The 23793-nt window shown below is 59.1% G+C and overlaps 2 protein-coding genes across 4 annotated transcripts in view; both read left to right on the top strand.

The window, feature by feature from the left end:
- The window catches only part of KPNB1 (karyopherin subunit beta 1), a 38387-nt gene extending 35992 nt beyond the window's left edge, over positions 1-2395 (top strand). Inside the window, exons 21-22 of one of the 2 annotated variants that reach the window (XM_077788346.2) lie at positions 726-887; positions 1279-2395. In XM_077788346.2, the coding sequence (XP_077644472.1) occupies positions 726-887; position 1279 (163 nt within the window). In that variant the 3' untranslated portion in view covers positions 1280-2395. Of the gene's footprint in view, positions 1-725; positions 892-1278 lie in introns of those variants that run through there. The other variant, XM_077788345.2, reaches the window with a different exon arrangement.
- Positions 2396-9885: 7490 nt separating this feature from the next.
- On the top strand, positions 9886-21873 carry TBKBP1 (TBK1 binding protein 1). 2 transcript variants are annotated; one of them, XM_077788437.2, is made up of 11 exons: positions 9886-10281; positions 11666-11925; positions 13266-13490; positions 13566-13688; positions 13777-13881; positions 14227-14368; positions 14662-14822; positions 15187-15236; positions 18887-19005; positions 19775-20514; positions 20746-21873. In XM_077788437.2, the coding sequence occupies exons 3-11, from the start codon at positions 13269-13271 to the stop codon at positions 20872-20874; spliced, it is 1791 nt and encodes a 596-aa protein (XP_077644563.2). In that variant the 5' UTR covers positions 9886-10281; positions 11666-11925; positions 13266-13268; the 3' UTR covers positions 20875-21873. The 2 variants fall into 2 exon arrangements, with proteins under 2 accessions (XP_077644563.2, XP_085417898.1); XM_085561772.1 differs by lacking the exons at positions 9886-10281; positions 11666-11925 and having other exon boundaries at positions 19775-21873.
- The last annotated feature ends 1920 nt before the right edge of the window (positions 21874-23793 follow it).

The raw sequence follows: 23793 nt of genomic DNA, 5'->3' as shown, positions 1-23793 counted from the left end.
AATTTGCCCCTTTTTTTCTGCCTGCTGAGGTTTTTAGGGTCAGTTTTGGGGTTGGAGTTTGGGGTTTGGCTCCAGGTGTGAAGTGATTCCACAGGTGAGAAAGTCGTCACAAAAATTCCAGATTTAGGATTTTTCCAGGAGTTCAGAACCAAAAATCCTTAGGGAACAGAGGGAGCCAGGTTAAAATCCTGGAATTTGCCCCTTTTTCCTGCCAGCCTGAGGTTTTTAGGGTCAGTTTTGGGGTTGGAATTTGGTGTTTGTCTCCAAGTATGAAAGGATTTCACAGGTGAGAGAATCATCACAAAAATCCCAAATTTAGGATTTTTCCAGGAGATTGGGAATAAAAAAAAACCCCTCATCCTTAGGGAACAAAGGGACACAGTTAAAATCCTGGAATCTGCCCCTTTTTTCCTGCCTGTTTGAGGTTTTTAGGGTCACTTTTGGGGTTGGAGTTTGGTGTTTGGCTCCAAGCATGAAAAGATTTCACAGATGAGAGAACCTAAAATTCAGAATTTAGGATCTTTACAGGAATTCAGAACCAAAAAACCCTCATTTTTAGTTAACAGAGAAAGCCAAGTTGAGATATTTCCATTCCTCCAGCTGAATTTAAGGAGAATTATGAAGAACCCAACCTTTTAATCCGAATTTTCCCAAAACCTGCATCCCTGCCCAACTTTTTCTCCCACTCACGTGTTTTTTTTTTCCCAATTTTTTTCTGCTTCCAGGGATTTGTGTACAGCTTTTGGGAAGGATGTCCTGAAATTAGTAGAAGCCAGACCCATGATCCACGAGCTGCTAACGGAAGGGAGGAGATCCAAGACGAACAAAACGAAAACCCTCGCCACCTGGGCCACGAAAGAGCTGAGAAAACTCAAAAACCAAGCTTGGTGAGGGCTCATCCTGATTTTTTTTCCCACTAAAAAAATCATGGAATTACCTCCGTTTATCCTGGGGAAAATCACAATCCCAAAAGTCTGTTGGTTTCCCGCTTTTTGGTGGGGAAAAAATCCCATTTTTGATGGTTTTTATTTCTATTTCAATCCTACAAATTTGATTTTTCTCAATTTTTTTTCTTCAGGGATTTGGGGTGTCAAGTGGTTTGTTGGGGTTTTTTTCCCTTTTTTTTCCCCTTTTCCCCTTTTTTCCCCTCTTTTTCCCCTTTTCCCCCCTTTTTCCCCTTTCCCCCTTTTTTCCTCCCTTTTTTCCCTTCCCCCCCCTTTTTTCCCCCCAAATCCCATTTCCCCCACTAAATATTTTTATTTTTTCCCTTTTTTCCAGATCTGTCACCAATGGGACGACACCTGAGGATTAAAACAAAAACCAACAACAACACCAAGAGAAGAAAAACAAAAAAAGGAAAAATCTCCAATCTCCTACAAAACCCCCCAAAAAAACCCCGGGAGTGAGGACGCGTGAGGAATGTTTGGGAATGAGAGGATGCTGAGTGAGTGAGGCTCGGAACAAAAATCCCAACTTTTGGTGACCCCCAGGCATCCAGGAGAGGGAATTTTGTGCCCTAAAAAATTCCAAAAATATTCAAAAAAAAGGGCAAAAAAAAAGCAAAATTCCCCAGGCCAAGAACGGCTGAGAAAGGAGGAGAAAATGATGGAAAAACGGGGAAAATTGGGATTTAAGTGGTGCTCTGTGAGGTTTTGGCTGCTGGAGAGAGAGGGAAAAAAAAAGGTGGAAAAATGGGATTTTCCCACAGATTTGGGATTTTCTCGTGGATTTGGGATTTTCCCATGGATTTGGGATTTTTCCCGTGGATTTGGGAATCTCCGGGATGAGGCAAATCCCAAAAGGAGAGAGAAGGAATTTCAAGAGGAGTGAGTGTGTGTGAGTGAGGTCATATCCACATTCTCAACTTCCCAAAAAAAAAAAAAAGGAAAAAAAATTAATAATTCATTGCAGTTTCTCTTTTTTTTTTTTTTCCCAAAAGAAAAGAAAATCTAAAAAATTAAATTCCGGGAAAAAAAAAAAAAAAAACAAAAAGACAAAAAAAAAATCAAAATATTCAAAATTTAAGGGTTCAGCTGTTGCATTTCATAACTGAGGTTCAGGCAGTAAAGAGCAGAAAAGAGGGAAAAAAAAAAGACAAAAAAAAAAAAATAAATGAAATTTAAGGAAAGTCGCTTTTTTTAGGGATTTTATTTTTAGGGAATGCTGAATGTTTGGAGCTCTTGGCTTGTCCTGCTCAGCAACAAAAGCGCCTTTCCTTCCTTAAATATTCAACTGTGAATGTAAAAAAATGGGGGAAAAAAACACAAAAACCACAATTTTTGGGTTGCAGGGAATAGAAAAAAATCCATTTGTCCAGCGAGTTTCAGTCTTGTAAAATTAAAAAAAAAAAAAAATTTTAAAAAAAGTCAGGAAAACAAAAAAAAAAAAAGAAAAATCAGATTTTTTTTTTCTTTTCTTTTTAAAAAAAGTGCTGCAAATTGGGAAAAGAGATCTCCTGACTCGGATTGTAGCAGAATCAAAATTGTGCCAAAGAGGTGAAAAAAAAATAAAAATATGCACAAAAAGAAGGAAAAATTTTAAAAATCCAGGTGATGTTCGGAGAGAAAATTGGATGTGAAGAAAAACACAAAAAAATGGGATTAAAACACATTTCTTTAGAATTATTTGGGATTTTTTTTTTTTTTTGCTTTTTGGGGTTCCGATCAGGCTCGATGTGGTTTTTTTTTTTTGGTCTCTTGCTGCACTTGGAAAAAAAAAAAACACGAGGAAAAAAAGAAAAAACAGGAAAAAAAAACCACAAAAAAAAAGGAAAAAAAAAAAGAAATTTATAGCAAATATATAAATATATAACTTGAGTTGAGCTGACAACGCCGGCGCTTGTAAAAGGTTTCTATTTTTCCACTGCAGTTGAAGATGAATAAAATGGTGTCAAACATTCCCCAATATTTTCCTTTTTTTTCTTTTTTTTTTTTTCTCTTTTTTTTTTTTTGGGATACTCTTGGCTCTTTTCCAGAGGGAAAACCAGAAAAAAAAAAAATTTAAGATTTTTAAAGAAATTCGGGATTTTTTTTGCCCCGTTAATCCCCGAGGAATTTTTCCTTCGCCGCTTCCCGAATTTCTCGCCGCCTTGGGAGCGGAATTTTTCCTCTGGAAAAAGGAAAAAAAAAAGGGGGGGGGAATTAAAAATTAATTTTTTTGTGTGTGTTTTTAGGAGCTTCAGGGTTCGGAGATTTTTGGAATTTTCACTTTGGAATTTGCAGCTCTGTGGAGGTGCTGGGAAAGCTCCAGGGAGGGGAGCAGGAAAACTGGGCAGGATTTGTTCCTTAATTCCAAAAATTTGATTTATTTTTCTTTTTTTCCCTTTATTTTTGCCTCTTTTCTTAAATTTTTCTCAGTTTTACTTTCATTTTTCCTTTCATTTTTATCTTTTATTTTGCCATTTTTCTTTGATTTTCTCCACTTACATTTTTTCTTTTAACTTTTTTCTTATTTTTTCCTCTGAATTTTAATCTGTTTTTCTCTTTATTCTTTTTTCCTTAATTTTTTTTTCTCAGAAGTTTTCCTTTTTCTTCATTTTTTTCCTTTTCCTATTTTTCTGTTTTCCTTTATTTTTCTTTTTTTGCTTTTCCTTTTTTCTTTATTTTTCCTTTCCTATCCATTTTTATTTTCAATTCTGCTTTTTTTGACTTTTCTCCATTTTACTTCCATTTTAATTTTTTTTAATTTTTCTTTTATTTATTTTAACCTTCCCCACTTTATTCCTTTTATTCTAAATTTTTCCATTTTTCTTCCTCTTTTATCTCCATTTTTCTTTTTATCCCTATTTTAGTTCTTTTTTTTCCCTTTTTTCTTTTTTCAATTTTTCTTCAGTTTTTTTTAAATTTTTCCCCTTTTTCTTCATTTTAAATTTTTTCTTCATTTTTTTCCCATTTTTTTTCATTTGTTTTAATTTTTCTTCATTTTTTCCATTTTCCATCATTTTTTCCCCATTTTTCTTCATTTATTTTAATTTTTCTTCATTTTTTTCCATTTTCCATCATTTTCCCCCCATTTTTCTTCATTTATTTTAATTTTTCTTCATTTTTTCCCCACTCCCTCTTCATTTTCCCCTTTCCCCTCCACCATTCCCCATCCCCCCAACCCTTTCACTTCATTTTCTTTTTTCTTCTCAACTTTTCATTTCTATTTTAATTTTTTTTCCCCATTTTCCCCCCATTTTTCCTCCTCCTTTTCCCTTTTAATTCCCTTTTCTGTCCCTCCCGCCGCTCGTACAGGGTATCAGACATGAATGTGCCTTCAGCGCTCTGCCCGACGCGCAGAACCGACAAAAATCAACCCAAAACACCCCAAAAAAAAATCCAAATTTCCAAAGGGGTGGAAAAAACCCTTGGAAAATCCAAAATCCGAGGGAAAAATCCCAGCCTGGGATCCCTTCCCAGCGAGGCCTTTTTGCTTTTTTCCCTTCGGGGCGGGGGCGGCGCTTCCCTGAGGTGGAAATGAGAGAAAAATTCAAGAAAAAAAAAATTGAAAAAGAAGTTTAAAAAAAAAATGGAATTAAAAAAAAAATAAATAAAAATAAAAACGTTCCCGGGCGGGAGGAGCCGGGGCCGGATCCGCTTCCGGGGCGGGGCCGCTCCCGCCTGAGGCAGCGCAGAATAAAAACAGAGTAGTGCAAAAAAACCGGCTCCGGACTCGTCTTTTGCGGTATTTTTGGGCCTTTTAAGGGTTTTTTAATTATTGTTATTTTTAAAGGGTTTTTGGGGATTTTTTAAACGGTTTTTTTGGGATTTTAAAAGGGATTTTTTCCGGATTTTTAGGGGGGTTTTGAGGGCTTTTTCTTAAATTTTTTGTGGATTTTTTTTAAATTTTATGGGGATTTTGAGGGCTTTTTTTTGCTTTTGAGGGGTGTTTTAGGGCCGCTTTTGGGGATTTTGAGGACTTTTGCAGGTTTTTAAGGGCAATTTTTGGGGGTTTGGCGCCATTTTGGGGTTCGGTGGCCGGGGCTGCTCCCGCCTGAGGCAACGCAGAATAAAAATTGAGAGGAGTGCAAAAAATGGGCTCTGGACTTTTTTGGGGGGGTATTTTTGGGTTTTTTAAGGGTGTTTTTTCTTTTATTTTTAGGGTGTTTTTTGGGGGGAATATTTTTGGGATTTTTAAGGTTTTTTACAGGGGTTTTGAGGGCTTTTTGGGGGGGGAGTTTTTTGGGATTTTTAAAAGGGATTTTATGGGGATTCTGGGGGCTTTTTTTTTCTTTTTGCCATTTTTTGAAGAGTTTTTAGGGGGGTTTTGAGGGCTTTTTTTGGGTTTTTGAGGGTTTTTGGTTTTTTGCTTTTTGAAGGGTATTTTGTGGCCATTTTGGCGGCCTTTTTTGAGGGGTTTGGGGGCTTTTTATTTGGTTTTATTGGGGGGTTTTGTTCACCTTCTAAGGGGCTTTTTTTGATTGGGAACCTTTTTTGAGTGGTGGTGTTTTTTTTTTTTTTTGCTTTCTTGGGGTTTTTTTGGCGGGTTTTCCTTGAGCCTTTTTTTGGAGGTTTTGGGGATTATTTTGGTGGGCGGTCGGGTTTTTGGAAGGGTTTTTTGGGATCTTTTGGAGGGTGGGCCGGGGGCTTTGCACTTTTTTTGGGGCTTTTTATGGGGGCTTTTTGGGGCCTTTTTTTGGGATTTTTGGGGTGGTTTTGGGCTCTATCTCAGAATTTCTGCCTCAAATCCGCCTCTCCTGGATCCCATCGCTGCCTGGGCACGGATCGAAATCTTCCAGCATCTTTTGGGATTTTGGGGGGGCTCTTTTGGGCTGCATCACAAGGAATTTGGTGGTGCTGGAGATTCCCAAATTCCTGGGGGATCCCGCATTCCCAGAGATCCCAAACTCCTGGAGATTCCCAAATTCCTGGGGGATCCCGCATTCCCAGAGATCCCAAACTCCTGGAGATTCCCAAATTCCTGGGGGATCCCGCATTCCCAGAGATCCCAAACTCCTGGAGATTTTGAAATCCCTGCTGGAAATTCCCAAATTCCTGAAATTCGGCTCCGTTTGGTGCTGTCAGCAGTGCGAGGCCCCTGATCCCACCCCGATCCCTTTCCCTCGGGATGAATCCCCCACAACCCCAAAACCACAGCTCCCCTTCATTAATTAACCCATCAATCAAATCAATTAACCAGCAAATCAAAACCACCCCTGGACGCTCCTCCAGCTTCACAAAAACCCCTGGGAAAACCCCGGGCAGGATGCATTTGTTCACCTCCCAGATCAGACATTAAAAACCCACTTTTATTTCGATTTTCTCCTAATTTTTTTTCTTTTTTTTTAATTTTATTTTTTTTTCCTGCTGTTTCATTTCCCGGGAGCCTCTGCCAGGCTCCGGCCCCCGCTCGGAGACGCCGTGGGAGGGGAGAGCCGAGCTGGCGTTTCCTCTCCGTGGGAGCCGGAGGTGACAGCGCTGTGTCACCAGTGCCATCTGTGCCACCACCCCGGCCCGGGGACACCGCCGTTATTCCCGGCTTTGTTCCCAGGATTATTCCCGGGATTCATCCTGATGGTCTCTACCCACTAAAAGAGGAGGGAAAGCTGATTTCTTTTGAAAAAAAAAAAAAAAAAAGTGGGGGAAAAGAATCCACAAGTGGATTTTGGAGCCTTGGAAGTGACAGCGCTGTCACCAGTGCCATCTGTGCCACCGCCCCAGCCTGGAGACACCGCCGTTATTCCCAGGATTATTCCCGGGATTATTCCTGGAATCTGCATTTCCTGACGCTGATGTGCTGAGCTGCCACCTAAGAGGAGGAAAAGCTGATTTTCCTTGGAAAAGGTGGCAAAAATGAGCCACAAGTGGATTGTGGAGCCTCGGATGTGGCATCAGCCATCGGTGCCACCACCCCAGCCCGGGGACACCGCGGTTGTTCCCTGGATCAGCAGCTCCTGACGTGGATTTCTCCAGGAGCCTTTTCTGAGCACTTTCCCACCTGGAGGGGCCGGGACACCCTGGAGCTGGTGCCACCCTCTGGAATGCGATTTTCCAGCCGGGGGAATTCCGACTTTGCCGTTTTCCTCTTGGTGGCTGAGGTGGTTTTGGTCCTTGTGCCAGGGCCTGGGAAGTGATGTCCCAAACCCTGTCCCAATCCCTGTCCTCATTCCTGATCCCATCCCTGTCCTCATCCCTGTCCTCATTCCAATCCTCATCCCTGCTCTTATCCCTGTCCTCATCCCTGTCCCCATCCTTGTCCCCTGTCCCCATCCCTGATCCCATTCCTGTCCTCATTCCTGTCCCAGTCCCTGTCCTTATTCCAATCCTCATCCTTGTCCTTGTTCCTGTCCTCATCCCTGTCCTAATCCCTGTCCCCACCCCTGATCCCATCCCTGTCCTTGTCCCTGTCCCCATCCCTGTCCTAATCCCTGATCCCATCCCCATCCTCTGGGAAAGGAGGATTTTCCCATTTTTCCAACATTTCCATGGAATCCTCCAGCAGAGGCAGCCCCAGAGCCGCTCCCGCCCTTCAGCCCCTGCACCCCAAATCTCTGGGGGTGCTGCCATCCCCCCTTGGCCCTGGGGGGGGGATTCCCTTTGCTGACCCCAAACATTCCAGAGGGTGTCCAAGGGGTCCCCATCAGCCAGGGGGAACTTCCCTGAGGCTGCCCTCGGCTCCAAACCTCCCGGAAAATGTTGGGAAGAGGGAAAAAGGACACGGGGGACAGAGGGGGGGTTCCCCGTGCTCCCCTTTCCCCCCGATGGGCTCCATGGAAAACCCAGCCTTGGGAAGAGCAGGGGGATGCCCAGGTTGGGTCCAGCACTGTCCATGGAGGCTCTGGGAACCCCAAATCCCCAAAATCCCCCAAATCCCAGGGAATTTGGCTCAGGTGAGACAATTCCAGCAGCTTGGATCTGTCCTGCCTTCCTCTGCTCCTCCTCTCCGACCCTGTCACAGCTCCCGGGGTGGCTCCGAGCTTTGTCCCCATCTCCCGGGGACCTCCTGTGCCCCTCGAGGGGGGGATCCCTGCATCCATCAGGACACTCCGGGATGGTTTCGCTTCCGAATTAACTCCGGAGCTGACGGAAATTCTTCATTTGCACTTCAAAGCGCTTTGCAGCGAGTCCTCGGCCGGCGCCGGGAGCGGGATGGTTTTGCGGCAGATCCCGTCCCTGAGGATTCCTGCGGGTCCCTTTGGGTCCCTTTGAGTCCCTGCAGATCCCTTTGGGTCCCTGCGGGTCCCTGAGGATCCCTTTGGGTCCCTGAGGATTCTTGCGGGTCCCTGTGGATCCCTTTGGGTCCCTGTGGATCCCTTTGGGTCCCTGCGGATCCCTTCGGGTCCCTTTGGGTCCCTGCGGGTCCCTGAGGATCCCTTTGGGTCCCTGCGGATCCCTGCGGGTCCCTGCGGATCCCTGAGGATTCTTGCGGGTCCCTGAGGATCCCTTTGGGTCCCTGAGGGTCCCTGCGGGTCCCGCCCGCCCTCCCCCGCTGCTGTCCCACCCTAAAGGTGACATTCCAGGAGCTCTTTGCCTTCCCCAGGCCACGCACCGAGGGCGAGGCACGATTCCCTGCTGGGAATTCCATCGGTGCACCCCTGGCATCGGCCTCCCAAAATATTCCCGGCCTCGTGGGGCGTGTTTAGCTTCCGTGGGAACCTCCTGGAATCTCGGCATCCCCGGGTGGCTCCCCCCACTGCCGGGGGTCTGTCCGTGCCCCCAGCTCAGGGGCTGGATCCCCTCCAGCCTCTCCAGGATGTCCAAGGGAATGTGGACTGGGAATCCCGTGGCTGCTCCCAGTTGGAAATTTTGCTCCCTTTGAGTCCGACCCCAAATCCCGAGCTGGATTTTTCAGCGGTTCCTTCTCCCCCATGGTGACAGAGCCACGGTCAGGACCAGGATTTCTCCATGCTGGCACCTCCCAGCTGGGCTTTGGGGCCGGATCCCCCTCAGTGCCGGTCCCTGAGGCCTTGGCAGGGATGTTTGGAATGTCGGGGTCCTGCAGACCCCCCCTGGGCCCCATCCCTGGGGTTCTGCTCCCACTCCTGGCAGCTCTGCTGGGGTGGGATGAGGCCCTGGCAGGAATCTGGGGCCACCGGGATCGCTCAGAGCCGTGGATGTGTCCGTGGGTGGGTCTGGCCATGCCGTGGGTCATTCTAGGCTCTGTCCTCGGGCACCAAGGCTGGCAGTGACCCCACCGAGGGGTCTGCAGGGGTCTGTCCATGCTGTGGGTCATTCAGGGTCTGTCCTCGGGCATTGGAGTGGCAGTGACCCCAATCCGGGGATCTGTCCATGCTGTGGGTCACCATGGGCACCAAGGCTGGCAGTGACCCCCACCCGGGGGTCTGTCTGTGCCGTGGGTCTGTCTGTGCCATTCCAGGGTCTGTCCTGGAGCCCTGTGGGTACTGGGATGGCACTGGACCACCCACCCAGGGGTCTGTCCGTGCCATGGGTCATTCAGGGTCTGTCCTCGGGCACTGGAATGGCAGTGACCCCACCGAGGGGTCTGCAGGGGTCTGTCTGTCCCATGGGTCATTCAGGGTCTGTCCTTGGGCACCGGGATGGCAGTGACCCCCACCCGGGGGTCTGTCTGTCCATGCCATGGGTCATTCCAGGCTCTGTCCATGGGCACCAAGGCTGGCAATGACCCCCACCCGGGGGTCTGTCCGTGCCGTGGGTCTGTCTGTGCCATCCCAGGGTCTCTCCTCGGGCACCGGGTTGGCAGTGCTCCCCCTCCGGGGGGATTTTTGTCCCCTGGAGCCCCCGGCAGCCGCGGCGAAAGGAGAGCAGCTATTAATAACCCTGCGCACCCAGGGAAAAGATGTAATTCCATAATGGAAGCGGCTCCGAGCACAATTCGGGGAATAAAATGTTCGGGGAGGGGGGAGGGGGGGTTGGGGGGCGGGGGCAGGGGGGGAGCCCAGCCCCCACCGCGCGGGGCTGCGGCTCCGCGGTGCCGGTGCCCCCCGGGATGGAGGGAGAAGCCCCCCGGCCCCGCCACCACCCCCGGGGGCTCCGCAGGGCACGGGGGGCGCCGGGGGGCGCCGGTGCCCCTCCCGGGGCAGGCCACGGCAGCGGGGTCGGGGTCCGGGCTCCGGCGCGTGTGTCCCCCCCGGAGCAGCCCCGGGACCGGCCGAGCCCCGGTGGGGGGGGGGGGGTCACAGCCCCGGGGGCGGCCCCGGCGCGTGGCGGGGGAGGGGCTGGCGGCCGCCCGGTGCCCACGTGGTTTGTCGGTGTCTCCGGAGCGGAAGAAACGGCGGCGGGGCCGGGGCTGCGGCGGGGACCGGGAACGGCAGCGGGACCCGGCGGGGCGGGGACGGAGCCGCATCCCGGCGGGCGCCGCCGCAGCGCAGCAGCAGCGCCGGTGAGTGCGGGGCCTGGGCCGGGGGACGGCGGCAGCGGCCGGGGGGGCACAGCGGGCTGCCCCCGCCCCACCGGGCCTGTCCTCTCCCGCCACAGCGCGACCCCGGCCCCGGCGCCGTCTGCCCCCGCCGCCTTCACCATCCCCGCTTCATCCTCATGCGCTGCTCCATCCCCATCCTCATCCTCACCCCCATCCTCATCCCCATCCCCATCCCCATCCTCATCCTCACCCCCATCCTCATCCTCATCCCCATCCTCATCCTCATCCCCATCCCCATCCTCATCCTCATCCCCATCCTCATCCTCACCCCCATCCTCATCCCCATCCTCATCCTCATCCCCATCCCCATCCTCATCCCCATCCTCATCCTCATCCTCATCCCCATCCTCACCCCCATCCTCATCCCCATCCTCACCCCCATCCTCATCCTCACCCCCATCCTCATCCCCATCCTCATCCTCACCCCCATCCTCATCCCCATCTCTATCCCCGGCTGGATTCGCATCTTCATCCCCACCTTCATCCCCATCCCCGGTTCCGTGCCCATCTCCACCCCGGTTCTATCCCGCTTCCGTCCGCATCCCCGGCTCCATCCTCATCCTCATCCCGTCCCGGCTCCGCCCCAGACCCCTCCTGCGTTTCCGTCCCCGGCCCCCGGCGCGGTGCGGCCCCGGGCTGGACGCGGGGGGGGCCGGGCGGCACCGGGCCGGTCCGGGGGCGTTCGGGGACGGTTTCCGGGGGCTCCGGGGCCGCCGCAGGCCGGACCCCCCCCCTCACCCTATTGCGACCCCCGTCCGCGCTCACCGCGCACCGGGCCTGGCTCGCCAAGTCGGGGGCGCGCTCGCCCCGTGCCCCTTTCCCCGCCGGTTCTCCCCCGGCTCCCCCCCGGTTCCACGGCCGCTGCCCTCGCTCGTGGCCGTGGCGGTGCCCCCAGCCCCTCCCCGCGTCCCCCCAGCCCCGCAGCACCGGGACAGCGCCGGGGGGGTCCCAGCCATGAGGAGGGGGCTCGTCCCGGCCGCGGCCACCGAGGGCCGGGCAGGGGGGGCTGCCCTAGGCCGGCTCCTCCCGAGTGCATCCTCCCGACCCCCAAAAGGGTTTTTTGGGGGGGCCAAGCCCTGTCTCTAACCCAGCCAGGTGCCAGCAGCACCCACAGCCTGGCACATCCCATTCCCGTCCCCATTCCGTTCCCGGTCCCGTTCCCATTCCCACCGGAGCCCTGAGCCGGCCGAGCCCTCCCGCAGTGTCCCAGTCCCAGGGAGCTGCAGCCCCATTTCTGCTCATTTTCCAAGCCTCATTTTTGCTCATTTTCCAAGCCCCATTTCTGTTTTTTTCCAAGCCCCATTTCTGCTTTTTTCCAAGCCCTATTTTCAGTTTTTCTCCCCAGGCATTTGCGGGCCTCGAGGAGGGGCCGGGAGTGCGGAGGGGGCGCGGGGACCCCGCCTGGAACCGATGAGAGCAGCCCTGGCACCCACCGATCCTCTCTTGGCCGATGTCCGGAGCTCCCGCACCTGAGCCACGCCTGTGCCAGCCCCGTGACACGCCGGTGACACGCCAGTGACACGCCTGTGACACGCCTGAGCCCGCGCCGCAGCCCTGCCCAGCCCGCGCTGCTTCGCCCCGCGCCCGGGGCCCGCTGCAAGGCACGTGCCCCAGTGGGCTGGGGAAACTGAGGCACGGCACTCCGGGCAGCAGCAGGGACACCCCGGGGAGCTCCGGGCCGGGCTGGGGACACACAGCTGCCTGCAGGCCCGGAGTGTTGGGGACAAAGAGTGTCCTGTCACCTCGGTGCCTCCGCTGGCAGGGCTTGGGACCCCCCCAAAGGCTCGGGGGATCTTCATTTGGGGGGGTCACCAGAGCTTGGGGAGCCTCATCTTGGCTTTGGGGGTGCCTCAGTTTCCCCAGGAGGGTGATGGCAGTGCCCTCCCTGCCCGAGCAGAGATGTGTCCCCTCTGTCCCCACCCCGGGGGTGGATTTAAGCCCCCTGGTCCAGGATTTGTTCTCTGTGTCCCATGGGACCCCCGGCCTGGGGGTGCCAGGGGGGCCGGGCTGTCCCCAGGCTCCCGAGGGGGCCGTGCTGTGCCCCCCTCCTGTGCCAGCACCCCGCAGACCTCTCCTCCCTCTGCCAGCTCCGTGCCATGAATTATTTGTGTGGCAGTGGCTCCAGATGTCTGCCGAGCCACCCTGCTGCCCGCGGGGACAGGGACAGGGACAGGGATGGGGACAGGGACAGGGACAGGGACAGGGATGGGACAGGGACAGGGATGGGACAGGGACAGGGACAGGGACAGGGACAGGGACAGGGACAGGGCTGGCTGCGCTGCCTCCGGGCACCGCTCCCACCGGGAAACGCCCCGGGAGCCACCGGAGGCGGCGGCTGCGGGAGCCGCGGCCAGCCCGGAGCCCCGCGCGGGGTCCGCGCCGCGGCGGGGCGGGACGGGCGCGGCGGAGACCCCGGGAGGGGTTGGGGACGGTGCCGGGAGCCAGGTGGCTCCCGGGGCTGAGCGGCAGCGCCGGTATTTAGGGCACGGCTGCGCGAGGCGTGGGAGGCCGGGAAGCCGCTCGCGTGCGGGAGCCGCGGCACCGGCCGCTATTTCTGGTGCTCGGTCCCCGGAGGGGACGTCAGGAATGTCACCGTGTCCCCCCCGGGGGGCTCTGCCCGGGGTGCTCTCTGCTCCCTCCCTCCTGCTGATGGAGGCTGGGGGGGTGAGGATCTGTGTCCCCTCTTTCCCCCGTGGGGACGGAGGCGATGGCGTGGCCGGTGTCCCCTTGTCACCCCAGGGGACAGCGTGGGGTCGGAGCTGCTGGTGGTGGTAGCCCCTGGGACCGTCACTCGGTGTCACCGGGACAGGCTGAGCTCCCACAGACCCCGCTCTGACCCACCTGGGCCGGGTGGGTCACCGCCACCCCAGGGTCCCCCCAGCCCCAGCGCTGCCCTGGCCGGGCCCAGCCCCGGCCGGGTGTCAGCGGAGCGTCCCTGCAGGCAGGACATGGACTCCATGTTCGAGGACGACATCAGCATCCTGACGCAGGAGGCGCTGGGGCCGGACGAGGACTGGCTGGACAGCCCCAACACCGACCTGTCGGGCGAGATGTGCTCGGCCTCGCACTTCGCCCTCATCACCGCCTACGACGACATCAAGAACCGGCTCACGGGGCTGGAGAGGGAGAACTCCACGCTCAAGCGCCGCCTCAAGATGTACGAGGTCAAGGTGAGGGGTCGGGGGAAGCTCGGGGGGGCCGGGGGGCCGGAGGGACCCCGCTGACCGCCTGCCCCGCGGCCGCAGTACCCCCTGATCGGCGAGTTCGGCGAGGAGCACATCTTCTCCCTCTACGAGGCCAAGGAGAACTCGCTGCTCAAGAGCGAGAAGGCGTCGCTGCAGCAGCAGCTCAACCAGTTCCAGCACGAGGTGAGGAGAGACTGGGGGTTTGGGGGGGCTTTAGAGGGTCCCTGAGCCATCCACCCACCCCCAAATCCCCTCCACCTTCCCCTGGCAGCTGCAGAAGAGCAAGGAGCGGGAGGAGCAGCTGGAGGAGATGATCCAGGCGTACGAGAAGCTGTGCGTGGAGAAGGCGGACCTGGAGACGGAGCTGGGAGAGATGGTGGGTGACAGCCACCGGCGGGACAGCAGGGCCCCGTCCCCTCTCCACAACAGCACCTGGGCCCATGGTGTCCCCATCTCTGGGGAGGCAGGGGGGCCGTGGCGTTTTGGGGTTTTAGGGATGCTCAGATTTACCCATCTTCCCGCTGTCCCGGTGCCAGCCGGGCATCCCCAGCTCCCCTTTCCCAGCCGGGGAGCCGCTCCTGCCACGCCGCTGCCACCGGATCGATCCCGCTCCAAAAAACCACCCCGAAATCCGCGTGTGCCGGGCGGGGGGGTGGGCAGGACGAGCCCCGGGGAGGGGGCGCAGCGTGGCCGAGGCTCAGCCCCGTCCCCTCCCGTGCAGCGGGCGCTGGTGGAGACGCACCTGGGCCGCATCCGGAGCTTGGAGCAGCAGCTGCGGCAGCGCGACGGCGGCGCCTTCCCGGGGCTGGGCGCTCAGGACGGGCCTTTCATCGCCCGGCACCCCAGCCCCGGCCTGAGCCACGGTGAGCGCCCCTCCCCGCCCCGCCGCGCCCCCGGGACCCGCGGCCGAGCCGGGCTGAGCCGTGCCGGGCTGAGCCGTGCCGGGCTGAGCCGAGCACCCCCCGGGACCCGCGGCCGTGCCGGGCTGAGCCGTGCCGGGCTGAGCTGAGTGGTGCCAGGGCTGAGCCGTGCCGGGCTGAACCGTGCCGGGCTGAGCTGAGTGGTGCCAGGGCTGAGCCGTGCCAGGCTGAGCCGTGCCGGGCTGAGCCATGCCGGGCTGAGCCATGCCCAGGGCTGAGCCGAGCTGTGCCCACAGTGCTGGAGCGCGCCGGGGGCTGGCAGAGCCGCGGGCTGGAGGCCGAGCTGGAGGCGGCGCGCCAGGAGAACCAGCGCGCCCAGCACCGCGAGGAGCACCTCAAGGCCGAGTGCGAGAGGCTGCAGGCGGAGCTGAAGCACCTGCAGGACACCCGGGAGCAGGTGCGGAGCAGGACCGGCCCCGGGGCCGCCCCCGGCCTGGGCGGGTGGGGTTTGGGTGCCGAGGGGTGGCTGGGAGCTGGAACGGGGCAGGGTCTGACCCACGGGACCCCCCTAACCTCAGTGTGTGGGGTTTGGGTGCTGAGGGGTGCTGGGAGCAGGAACAGGGCAGGGTCTGACCCCACAGCACCCCTCATTCCTGCTGGGTGGGGTTTGGGTGCTGAGGGGTGCTGGGAGCAGGAACGGGGCAGGGTCTGACCCCACAGCACCCCTCATTCCTGCTGGGTGGGGTTTGGGTGCTGAGGGGTCTGACCCACGGGACCCCCATGGCCGGGGGGTCCCGGTCTGAGCAGCTCTGTGTCCCCAGGAGCAGTCGGAGCGGGACATGGCCTGGGTGAAGAAGGTGGGCGATGACCAGTAAGTGCTGGGAGGGGGCTGGGCCGGGGGCTGGGGGACCCCCACGCTGGCAGGGGGGGTGGGGGCACACGGGACCGGCTCTGGGGCACGGTGGTCACCCCACACCTCTGGACGGGCTCCCAGGGGGTTCCCCGCATGGAAGTGCTGCAGTGGGGGGATCCCGCACCCCAAAATCACCGACTGTGCCCCAGGGGCTTGGGGCTGAGCGGGGCTGCGGGCACGGGGTGCCCGACACCGAAAATTGTCCTGGTTCCCCGTGCCCCTTTCCCAGTGCCCGGTGCCCGGTGCTGGCTGTTGTCTCGGTGCCTGGTCCCTGGTGTCCGCTGCTGGGTGCCATGTGCTGTCCTGGTGTCCGGTGCCCGGTTCCCGTGTATAGTCCCGGTGCCCGGTGCCCGGTGTCCGTGCATTGTCCCGGTTCCCGGTGCCCGGTGTCCGTGCGTTGTCCCGGTTTCCAGTTCCCGGTGTCCGTGCGTTGTCCCGGTGCCCGGTGCGGACTCGGCGCTGCCTCCAGAGGGCACTGACGGCTCGCGGCTGCCGAGAGAGCGGCCCCGAGTGGCACCGAGGCGGTGACGGTGTCCCCGGACCCCCAAACCCCGAAATTCCCCGGTGGCACCGAGTCGGGGGCACTGTCCCCGAACCCCCCCAAACCCCGAGCGGTGGCACCGAGCTGGTGACGCTGTCCCCATACCCCAAAAACCCCCGAGTGGCACCGAGGCAGTGACAGTGTCCCCGGACCCCCAAACCCCAAAATTCCCCGGTGGCACCGGGTCGGGGCCGCTGTCCCCGCTCTGACGCGGCGCTGGCCTCGCTCGCCGCTGTCCCCAGGCCGGGCGGTGACGGTGACAGCGGGGCCGAGCTGCGGACAGATCGGGGCTGACACGGGAAGGTGCCGGCTGCTGTTTGGGGGGCTGGATCCATCCCCTCCTGCTCCCGAGGTGTCGGATGTTTCCTGTCCTCCTGCGGCACATCAGAGCGAGCGGATCCAGGGGGGGCTGGATCCCTCCCGGGGGGGCCCCCCCCTCTCCCTTCCCCTCCTTAATTCCCCCGATTTCCATAAAGTTCCCTCCATTTCCATTCATTCCCTCCGTTTCCATAAAATTCCCTCCATTTCCATAAAATTCCCTCACCCGAGCTCACCCCCAGATCGCCCCCACGCTCCTCTCACCCCCTTCCCGCAACATCCACGGAAATCCAAACTCCCAAACATCTCCGTTAACGTTCCCCCACCACCAAAATCTTTCGTTTTTAAGCCCAAATCCACCACGCTGGCATGGGGAAACTGAGGCAGGGCTGGCTCCTCACCCCCTCCCCGGGCACAGCTTTTCCCTCCGCGCTCTTTTCTTGCCGATTCAGCTCTTTTTTTGTCACCTGCTTCTCTCCGCCGCTGATTCTTTGGGTGTGAAAAGCGCCTTATCGGCGCTTTCCATCTCCGGGTGATTTTCTAGTGCTTCTGCCGCGCTCTGCTTGGGGCGGGGGTCCCCCCGCGTCCCGATCTTTTATTTTGGTGTCTTTCCTGAGGTTTTAACCTTTTTTGGCTTTCTGAGCTCGCGGTTGTTCCCTCTTGGCCTCCCTCACTAGAAAAACCAGGAGACAAATCTTGAGGAAAGCCCTGGAAAGAGCAGGGTGGGGATTCGGGGGGTCAGACCACCCCCCACTTCCCCGCCCCGCGTTTTTGGGGGCATTGTGTGGGTTTTAATGCCTCTTGCACCCATGGGTGCCAATGTCGGGCATGTCCCCAGCCCTGGCTCCTCCGGCTCTGCAACAAAAAGGGTCTGGGGGACACAAAGGTGACATTCTGTGCGTGTCCCCCATGGCTTTTGTTTTTCTTTCCCTCCTTTTCCTTCTTTTCCTTCCTTTTCCTTCATTTTCCTCCTTTCCTCATTTTCCTACTTTTCCTCCTTCTCCTTCATTTCCTCCTCTTTCTTTTCCTCCTTCTCTTTCTTTTCCTTATTTTCTTTCTTTTCCTCATTTTCTTCCTTTTCCTCTTTTTCCTTCTTTTCCTTTTTCCCCTCCTCTCTTTTCCTTCTTTTCCTTCTTTTCCTCCTTCTCTTTCTTTTCCTCCTTCTCTTTATTTTCCTTCTTTTCCTCCTTTTCCTTGTTTCTCTCCTTTTCCTTTTCCCCCTTCTCTTTCTTTTCCTCCTTTTCCTTTTTTCCTTTTCCCCCTTCCTTCTTTTCCTTCTTTTCCTTCTTTTCCTTCTTTTCCTTCTTTTCCTTCTTTTCCTTCTTCTCCTCCTTTTCCTCCTTTTCCTCCTTTTCCTTTTCCTCCTTCTCTTTCTTTCCCTCCTCTTCCTTTTTTTCCATTTTCCCCTTCTCTTTTCCTTCTTCTCCTCCCTCTCATCCTTTCCCTTCCCCTCCTTTTCCTTTTCTCCTTCACCCATTTTATCTTTTTTTTTCCTCTCCATTCTTCTCCTCCTTTCCCCCCCTCACTCCTTCCCCTCCTTTCCCTCGTTCTTTTCCTCACTTTCCCCTTCTCCTCCTCCTTTCCCACCTCTCTCGGCGCTGTGCCCGCGGGCTCGGCCGGGCCCGGCGCTGTCAGCCGCGGTTACGAGCGGCGGCTCTGGTCCCCGCGGTGTCACAACGGCTCAGCGGGGCCGCGCCGGGACGCGCCGAGCTCCGGCCCCGCGGCTCCTTCCTCCCCTCGCGTCCCCGCCGAGAATCCCGGCTCGGAAAGCGACACCAACTCGGGGCAGAATTGATGATTTTGGCAGCGCTTCCGAGCGCCGGGAGCTGAGCGGGGGGGAGCGCCATCCGCGGCAGCAACTTTTCCATTTGGAGTTAAAAAAATGAATTTGGGGTGGTTTGGAGTCGATTCTTGGGGGGACAGCGGGGCTGTGTGGTGTTTGCGTTCTCTGTTCTTGTGGTATTTATATTCTCTGTTCAGAGATACCCAAAATATCCACAGTGGGGCCACCAGATACTCCCACCTATGGATGCTCCCAGGTGTGGATAATTTTGGGATGGGATATTCCCAGGGATTCCATAAGCCACTGTGTCCCCTTTGGGAATTGTCCTCTGGATCTGGTGGTGTGGCCAGGGTGGAGGGAGGGAATTTCACACACCCTGAGGTGGCTTTTTTTTTCCACCCTGGGTCATGAATTCCTCAGGAATTTCCTGGAGGAATGCTGGAATCACCATCCCGGCAGCAGAACGAAACATTTTTTAGCTGTATTTATTAAAAAAGAACCCAAAAACCAAAACAACCGAAATTCCAGGAGGGAGGTCAAACCCTACCCAAGGATTTCAGCCCTACTGAAGGAGATCACCCCTACTGGAGGATTTAACCCCTGCTGAAGGATTTAACCCCTCCTGAGGGATTGAACAGGTTTTAACCCCTGCTGAGGGATTGAACTGGATCTCATCCCTGCTGAGGGATTTAATCCCTCCTGAGGGATTGAACAGGATCTCATCCCTCCTGAGGGATTGAACTGGATCTCATCCCTGCTGAGGGATTTAACCCCTCCTGAGGGATTGAACTGGATCTCATCCCTCTGAGGGATTGAACAGGATTTAACCCCTGCTGAGGGATTGAACTGGATCTCATCCCTGCTGAGGGATTTAACCCCTCCTGAGGGATTGAACTGGATCTCATCCCTGCTGAGGGATTTCTCCCTGCTGAATCCCAGGGATGTTGGCTGTGCTTTGCTCCGCAGGGTGAACCTGGCGCTGGCCTACACGGAGCTGACGGAGGAGCTGTGCCGCCTGCGGAACCTCAGCTCCCTGCAGAGCCAGATCCTGCGGGCGCTGCTGCAGGACAAGAGCCTCAACGGGGGTGAGAGGAGCCCTGGGGGCTGCGGGGTGGCCCTGGGGGGCACAAACACCGGGAAAAGGGGCTGGGAGAGCTCGTCCTATGGATGGGAGTGAGCGCCGGTGGGTGTCGGTCCCGCCCAGGGAGTGTCCCACACCAAGGGTGTTGCATCCCAAAATATCCACACCTGGTAGCATCCATACCTGGGAGTATCCATTCCAAAATATTCATACCTGGGAGTATCCGTCCCAAATATCCATACCTGGGAGCATCCATGTGTGGGATCATCCACACCTAGGAATGTCCCATAATCCAAGAACATCCATACCTGGGAATATCATCCCAAAAGTACCCACACCTGGGAGTATCCACACCTGGGAGTGTCCCATCCCAAAATATCCATACCTGGGAGTATCCACACCTGGGAACGTCCCATCCCAAAATATCTGTACCTAGGAGTATCGACACCTGGGAGCATGCACACCTGGGAATATCCATCCCAAAATATCCATCCCTGGGAGTATCCACACCTGGGAACATGCATACCTGGGAGTATCCATCCCAAAACATCCATCCCTGGGACCATCCATCCCTGGCTGCATCCCCCACAGGATTTCCCGCAGGGTCCCCATAGTTGAAGGGGGGATGCTCCTGGGTGCTGAGGCACATTTCCCACACTTCCCACATGTCCCACACTTCCCACATTTCCACACTTCCCACATTTCCCACGTGTCCCACGCGGCCGAGCTAACGCGCAGCATTCCCCGTGTGTGTCCCCCTTGTCCCGTGCCAGGCCAGCGCCACTCCCCGCTGTCCCAGTGCCACTCCCCGGCCCAGCAGCGCCGCTCGCCCGCCCCGCAGTGCCCCTCGCCCGTTCCTCCGGGACGCTCCCAGTGCCAATCTCCCGCCCTCCAACGCCGCTCGCCGGGACCCCCCAGCCAATCTCCGGCCCAGCAGCGCCGCTCGCCGGCCCCGGGCCCGTGCCAGTCGCCGGCCCAGCAGCGCCGATCCCCGGTGCCACCCCCCAGCCCATCGCCGGCCCCGCAGCGCCGCTCGCCCGCGCCGCCGCCGCCCTGCCCGTCGCCCGCCTCGGCGTCCCCGCACCGCCTGCCCGGCGAGAGGATGGAGCTGGCCTACGCCAAACCCTCGAGCCGCCACATCAAGGCCGGCTTCCAGGGCCGCCGCAGCTACTCGGAGGTGACCAACGTGGCCCTGTACCAGCAGAGCCGCTCGCTCTGGCTGCAGCCCGAGGCCTCCACGCTGCCCAAGCACCGGCCCTACGGCGAGGTTTACCTGGGCGGCGCCGGGGCCCCGCTCAGCGCCCACGAGCCCTTCGAGGAGCACGTCCGCTTCGAGAAGCAGTCCTCGGACGAGGAGGAGTGGGCGCTGCCCAGCCCGCCCAGCCCCGAGGCCGGGGCCATCCGCTGCGCCTCCTTCTGCGCCGGTTTCCCCGCGCCCGACGCCGACGCCGTGCACCGGACGGCGGCCGCCTACGCCCGGGCCGAGCACGCCCAGTCCTGGCCTTCCATCAACGTGAGGAGGACCCCCCCCAATCTCCCCGCGGGGTTTTGGGGTGGGTTTAGCGGTGGGGAGCATCGAGGGAACCCCCCCAGCGCGGCGGCACCCCGCAGCGAGGTGGCGTGCCTCAGTTTCCCCGGTTGTCACCCGGCCTCCGGCGGGCTGGGGGCAGTGGGGGGTTCGGGGGGGAGGTGGCCGAGGGGATGTGGCCAGCGTGGGGGTCTGATCGCCCTGTGCCCCCCGCAGCTGCTGCTGGAGACGGTGGACTCGGAGGTGCGGAGCTGCCCGCTGTGCCAGCTGGCCTTCCCCATCGGGTACCCGGACGATGCCCTGGTCAAACACATCGACTCGCACCTGGAGAACAGCAAGATCTGAGCCTTGCCCCCCTTCCCCACCTCTGGATGCTGCATGGAAACACACCGGGAGCGCCCGGCTCCCGAAATACCTCCAAGTCTTCAGTAGCTACGGAAAGACTGAGCCCCCCCAGCCCACCCCCCGAGCCCCCCGGAGCCCCCCGGAGCCCCCGGCCCGCTCGGAGCGGGCTCGGCCCCGCCCGCCTCGCCCCCCGTGCCAGGTTTGGATGCTCCGGGTGGGGGACCAGCACCACGCCGGGCCGGGTGGTGGCCGGAGGGGACCCTCTGTGCCCCTGGCTGTCCTCTGTCCCCTCGAGTGTCGCTGCTCGATCTCAGGGAGGATCCGAGGGGCCGGGTCCGGATCCGGCCCCCAGGAAGCAGGTGAGGGGAAGGGGCCGCCCCTTCCCCGGCCCGTGGGGTCAGAGGTGGGGTCGGGGTTGGGAGTGGGGGGCAGCTGCTTGTTCTCGGTCCCCTCTGCCTCGTCCCGCCGGTTCAAGCATCTTTCCTCTCTTTTACATTAAAAGCACCCCCCCACCCCCCGAATTTCCCCCCCTCCCCACAACGATGCTGCTGAGAAACGAACCCGGAGGAGCAGCATGGACCCCCCCCACACACACAGCCCCCCAACATTGCACTGGGCTCCCTGGGGCTCCCCGCACCCCCCGCACGGCGTGGGGACAGCGCAGCCCCCCAGCAGCCCCCCAAATCCCCAGCCCCCCTCCCCGTGCTTCAGCCGGGGGCTGCAGGCGGCTGCTGACCCTGAGCCCCCCACCCCGTCCCCCCCCGTCCCCCCACGTTCGATCTACCTCAAAGCCGCCGGGAGAGGGGGGGTCCGCAGCACGGTCCCCCCTCACCGAGCCGCTCGCGCTGCATGTCCCCCCCGTGTCACAGCGCACACCCCCACGCGAGCCGGGGCTCGGCCGGGCGCGGCCCCCCCACCCCACGCCGGGACCCCCGGGACGAGGGACGCGCCCTCGCTGCCACGCCACCGACTCCAATAAAACCTTCCCAGCGCCCAAAATGCCTCGGGGGGGCTGCAGGCGTCTCCTCTCTCGGGGTCCCTGGGGGAGGAGAGGGGGGGTCCAGCTGGAGGTGTCCCCCCGGGGATGGGGCTGGGGTCGGGGATGAGTCTGGGGGTCGACAGAGCCAGCCTGTGTCGCCGGGGTGGCCATGGGGGTGACACGGTGTGGGGTGTCCTGCAGCTCCCGGCCCTTTCGGGGTTTATCGGGCAGGTGAGTGACCCCAAACGGGACAATCAGGGGCAGAACGGAGCTCGCCAGGCTCGTGGTGACAGAAGGGACACGGCAGGAGCCGGGCTGGGGGGCGATGGGTGGCAGCGTGGGGGGATTGTGCCAGGTTTCCTGGGGAAGGGTCTGGGCAGGGGGAACCCTGTCCCTCCCTCCTCTGTGTTTTTGTAGGTCCTGCACCCCCTCCTGCGGGCTGGGGGGGCCGGGCCAGCGCTGCGGGACCCCCGGGCGGGGCAGCTCCAGGCACGGAGCCCCGGGCACGGAGCACCGGGCGTGGACCCCCGGGCACGGACCCCCGGGCACAGACCCCCGGGCACGGAGCCCTGGCATGGAGCCCCGGGCACGGACCCCCGGGCACGGAGCCCTGGCATGGAGCCCCGGGCATGGAGCCCCGGGCATGGAGCCCTGGCATGGACCCCCGGGCATGGACCCCCGGGCACGGAGCCCCGGGCATGGACCCCGGGCACGGAGCCCTGGCATGGACCCCCGGGCACGGAACCCCGGGCACGGAGCCCTGGCATGGACCCCCGGGCATGGACCCCCGGGCATGGACCCCCGGGCATGGAGCCCCGGGCATGGAGCCCCGGGCACGGACCCCCGGGCACGGAATCCCGGGCACGGACCCCCGGGCACGGACCCCCGGGCATGGAGCCCTGGCATGGACCCCCGGGCATGGAGCCCCGGGCACGGAACCCCGGGCACGGACCCCCGGGCACGGACCCCCGGGCATGGAGCCCTGGCATGGACCCCCGGGCAGGGAGCCCCGGGCACGGAACCCCGGGCACGGACCCCCGGGCACGGAACCCCGGGCACGGACCCCCGGGCACGGAACCCCGGGCATGGAGCCCCGGGCACGGAGCCCCGGGCACGGAGCCCTGGCATGGACCCCCGGGCACGGAGCCCCGGGCACGGAGCCCCGGGCACGGGCCGAGCTCCGCTCTCCGGCCGGGGAGCCCCGGGGGGCTGCGGGGGGGTCCCGTCCCGGTTCTCCGGGCCCGGCCCGGCCCCGAGCAGGGTGCGAGGGCGGCTCCCGGTGCCGCGGGCCGATGGTGTGAAGGAGATAAGGCGCGGTGCCGCAGCCTTATCGCCGCCTCATCTCCGCGTCTGCCCGGGCACGGGCAGGAAGAGCAGCCTCTGCCCACCGCCCGCGCCCCTCGCTGGGCACCGGCAGCTCCGGGGGACCGGAGGGAGAGGCAGAGCCGGGGAGGGGGCACAGGGGGGACACGGTGACCCCCCCGGGGAGGTGATGCTGCAGGGTCGGGTCCCCAAAGGCACCCGCGTGCGGCGGGGCCGTGACCGGGCTGTCCCCCAGTTCGGACCGGGCTGGGGGCGCAGCGGGGCCTGCCCGCGGTCCGGGGGTGCCGGGCCCCCCCCTTCTCCCTCCGCCCGCCTTTTCCCCCGGTTTTGTCTCTCTTTTTTTGAAATCACGTGATAAATGCCAAACGGCGCTGCCGTTACTCATCCCGGCACCGTCCCGGCACCGCCTCCCCCGGGGGCGGCTGCCGCTGACTCAGGACCCGCCCGGCTCCCCCCGCACCGCGGGGACCCCAAAACCACGTCCCTTCAGGAGGTGTCACCTGCTGCAGCAGCGTCCCCGCGATGCTCGCCGGAGCCTGGGGGGCCCCGGCACCCCCGAGCCGCTGCCTGGGGGTGCCCCAGCTCATGGGGGGTCCCGGGGTGCTCGGTGGTCGTCG

The sequence above is a fragment of the Lonchura striata genome, chromosome 27 (genome assembly GCF_050655825.1).
Source record: "Lonchura striata isolate lonStrDom1 chromosome 27, ASM5065582v1, whole genome shotgun sequence".
NCBI lineage: Eukaryota > Metazoa > Chordata > Aves > Passeriformes > Estrildidae > Lonchura > Lonchura striata.
The sequence above is the reverse complement of the archived record's forward strand: the minus strand, read 5'-3'. Positions and strand labels throughout refer to the sequence as shown.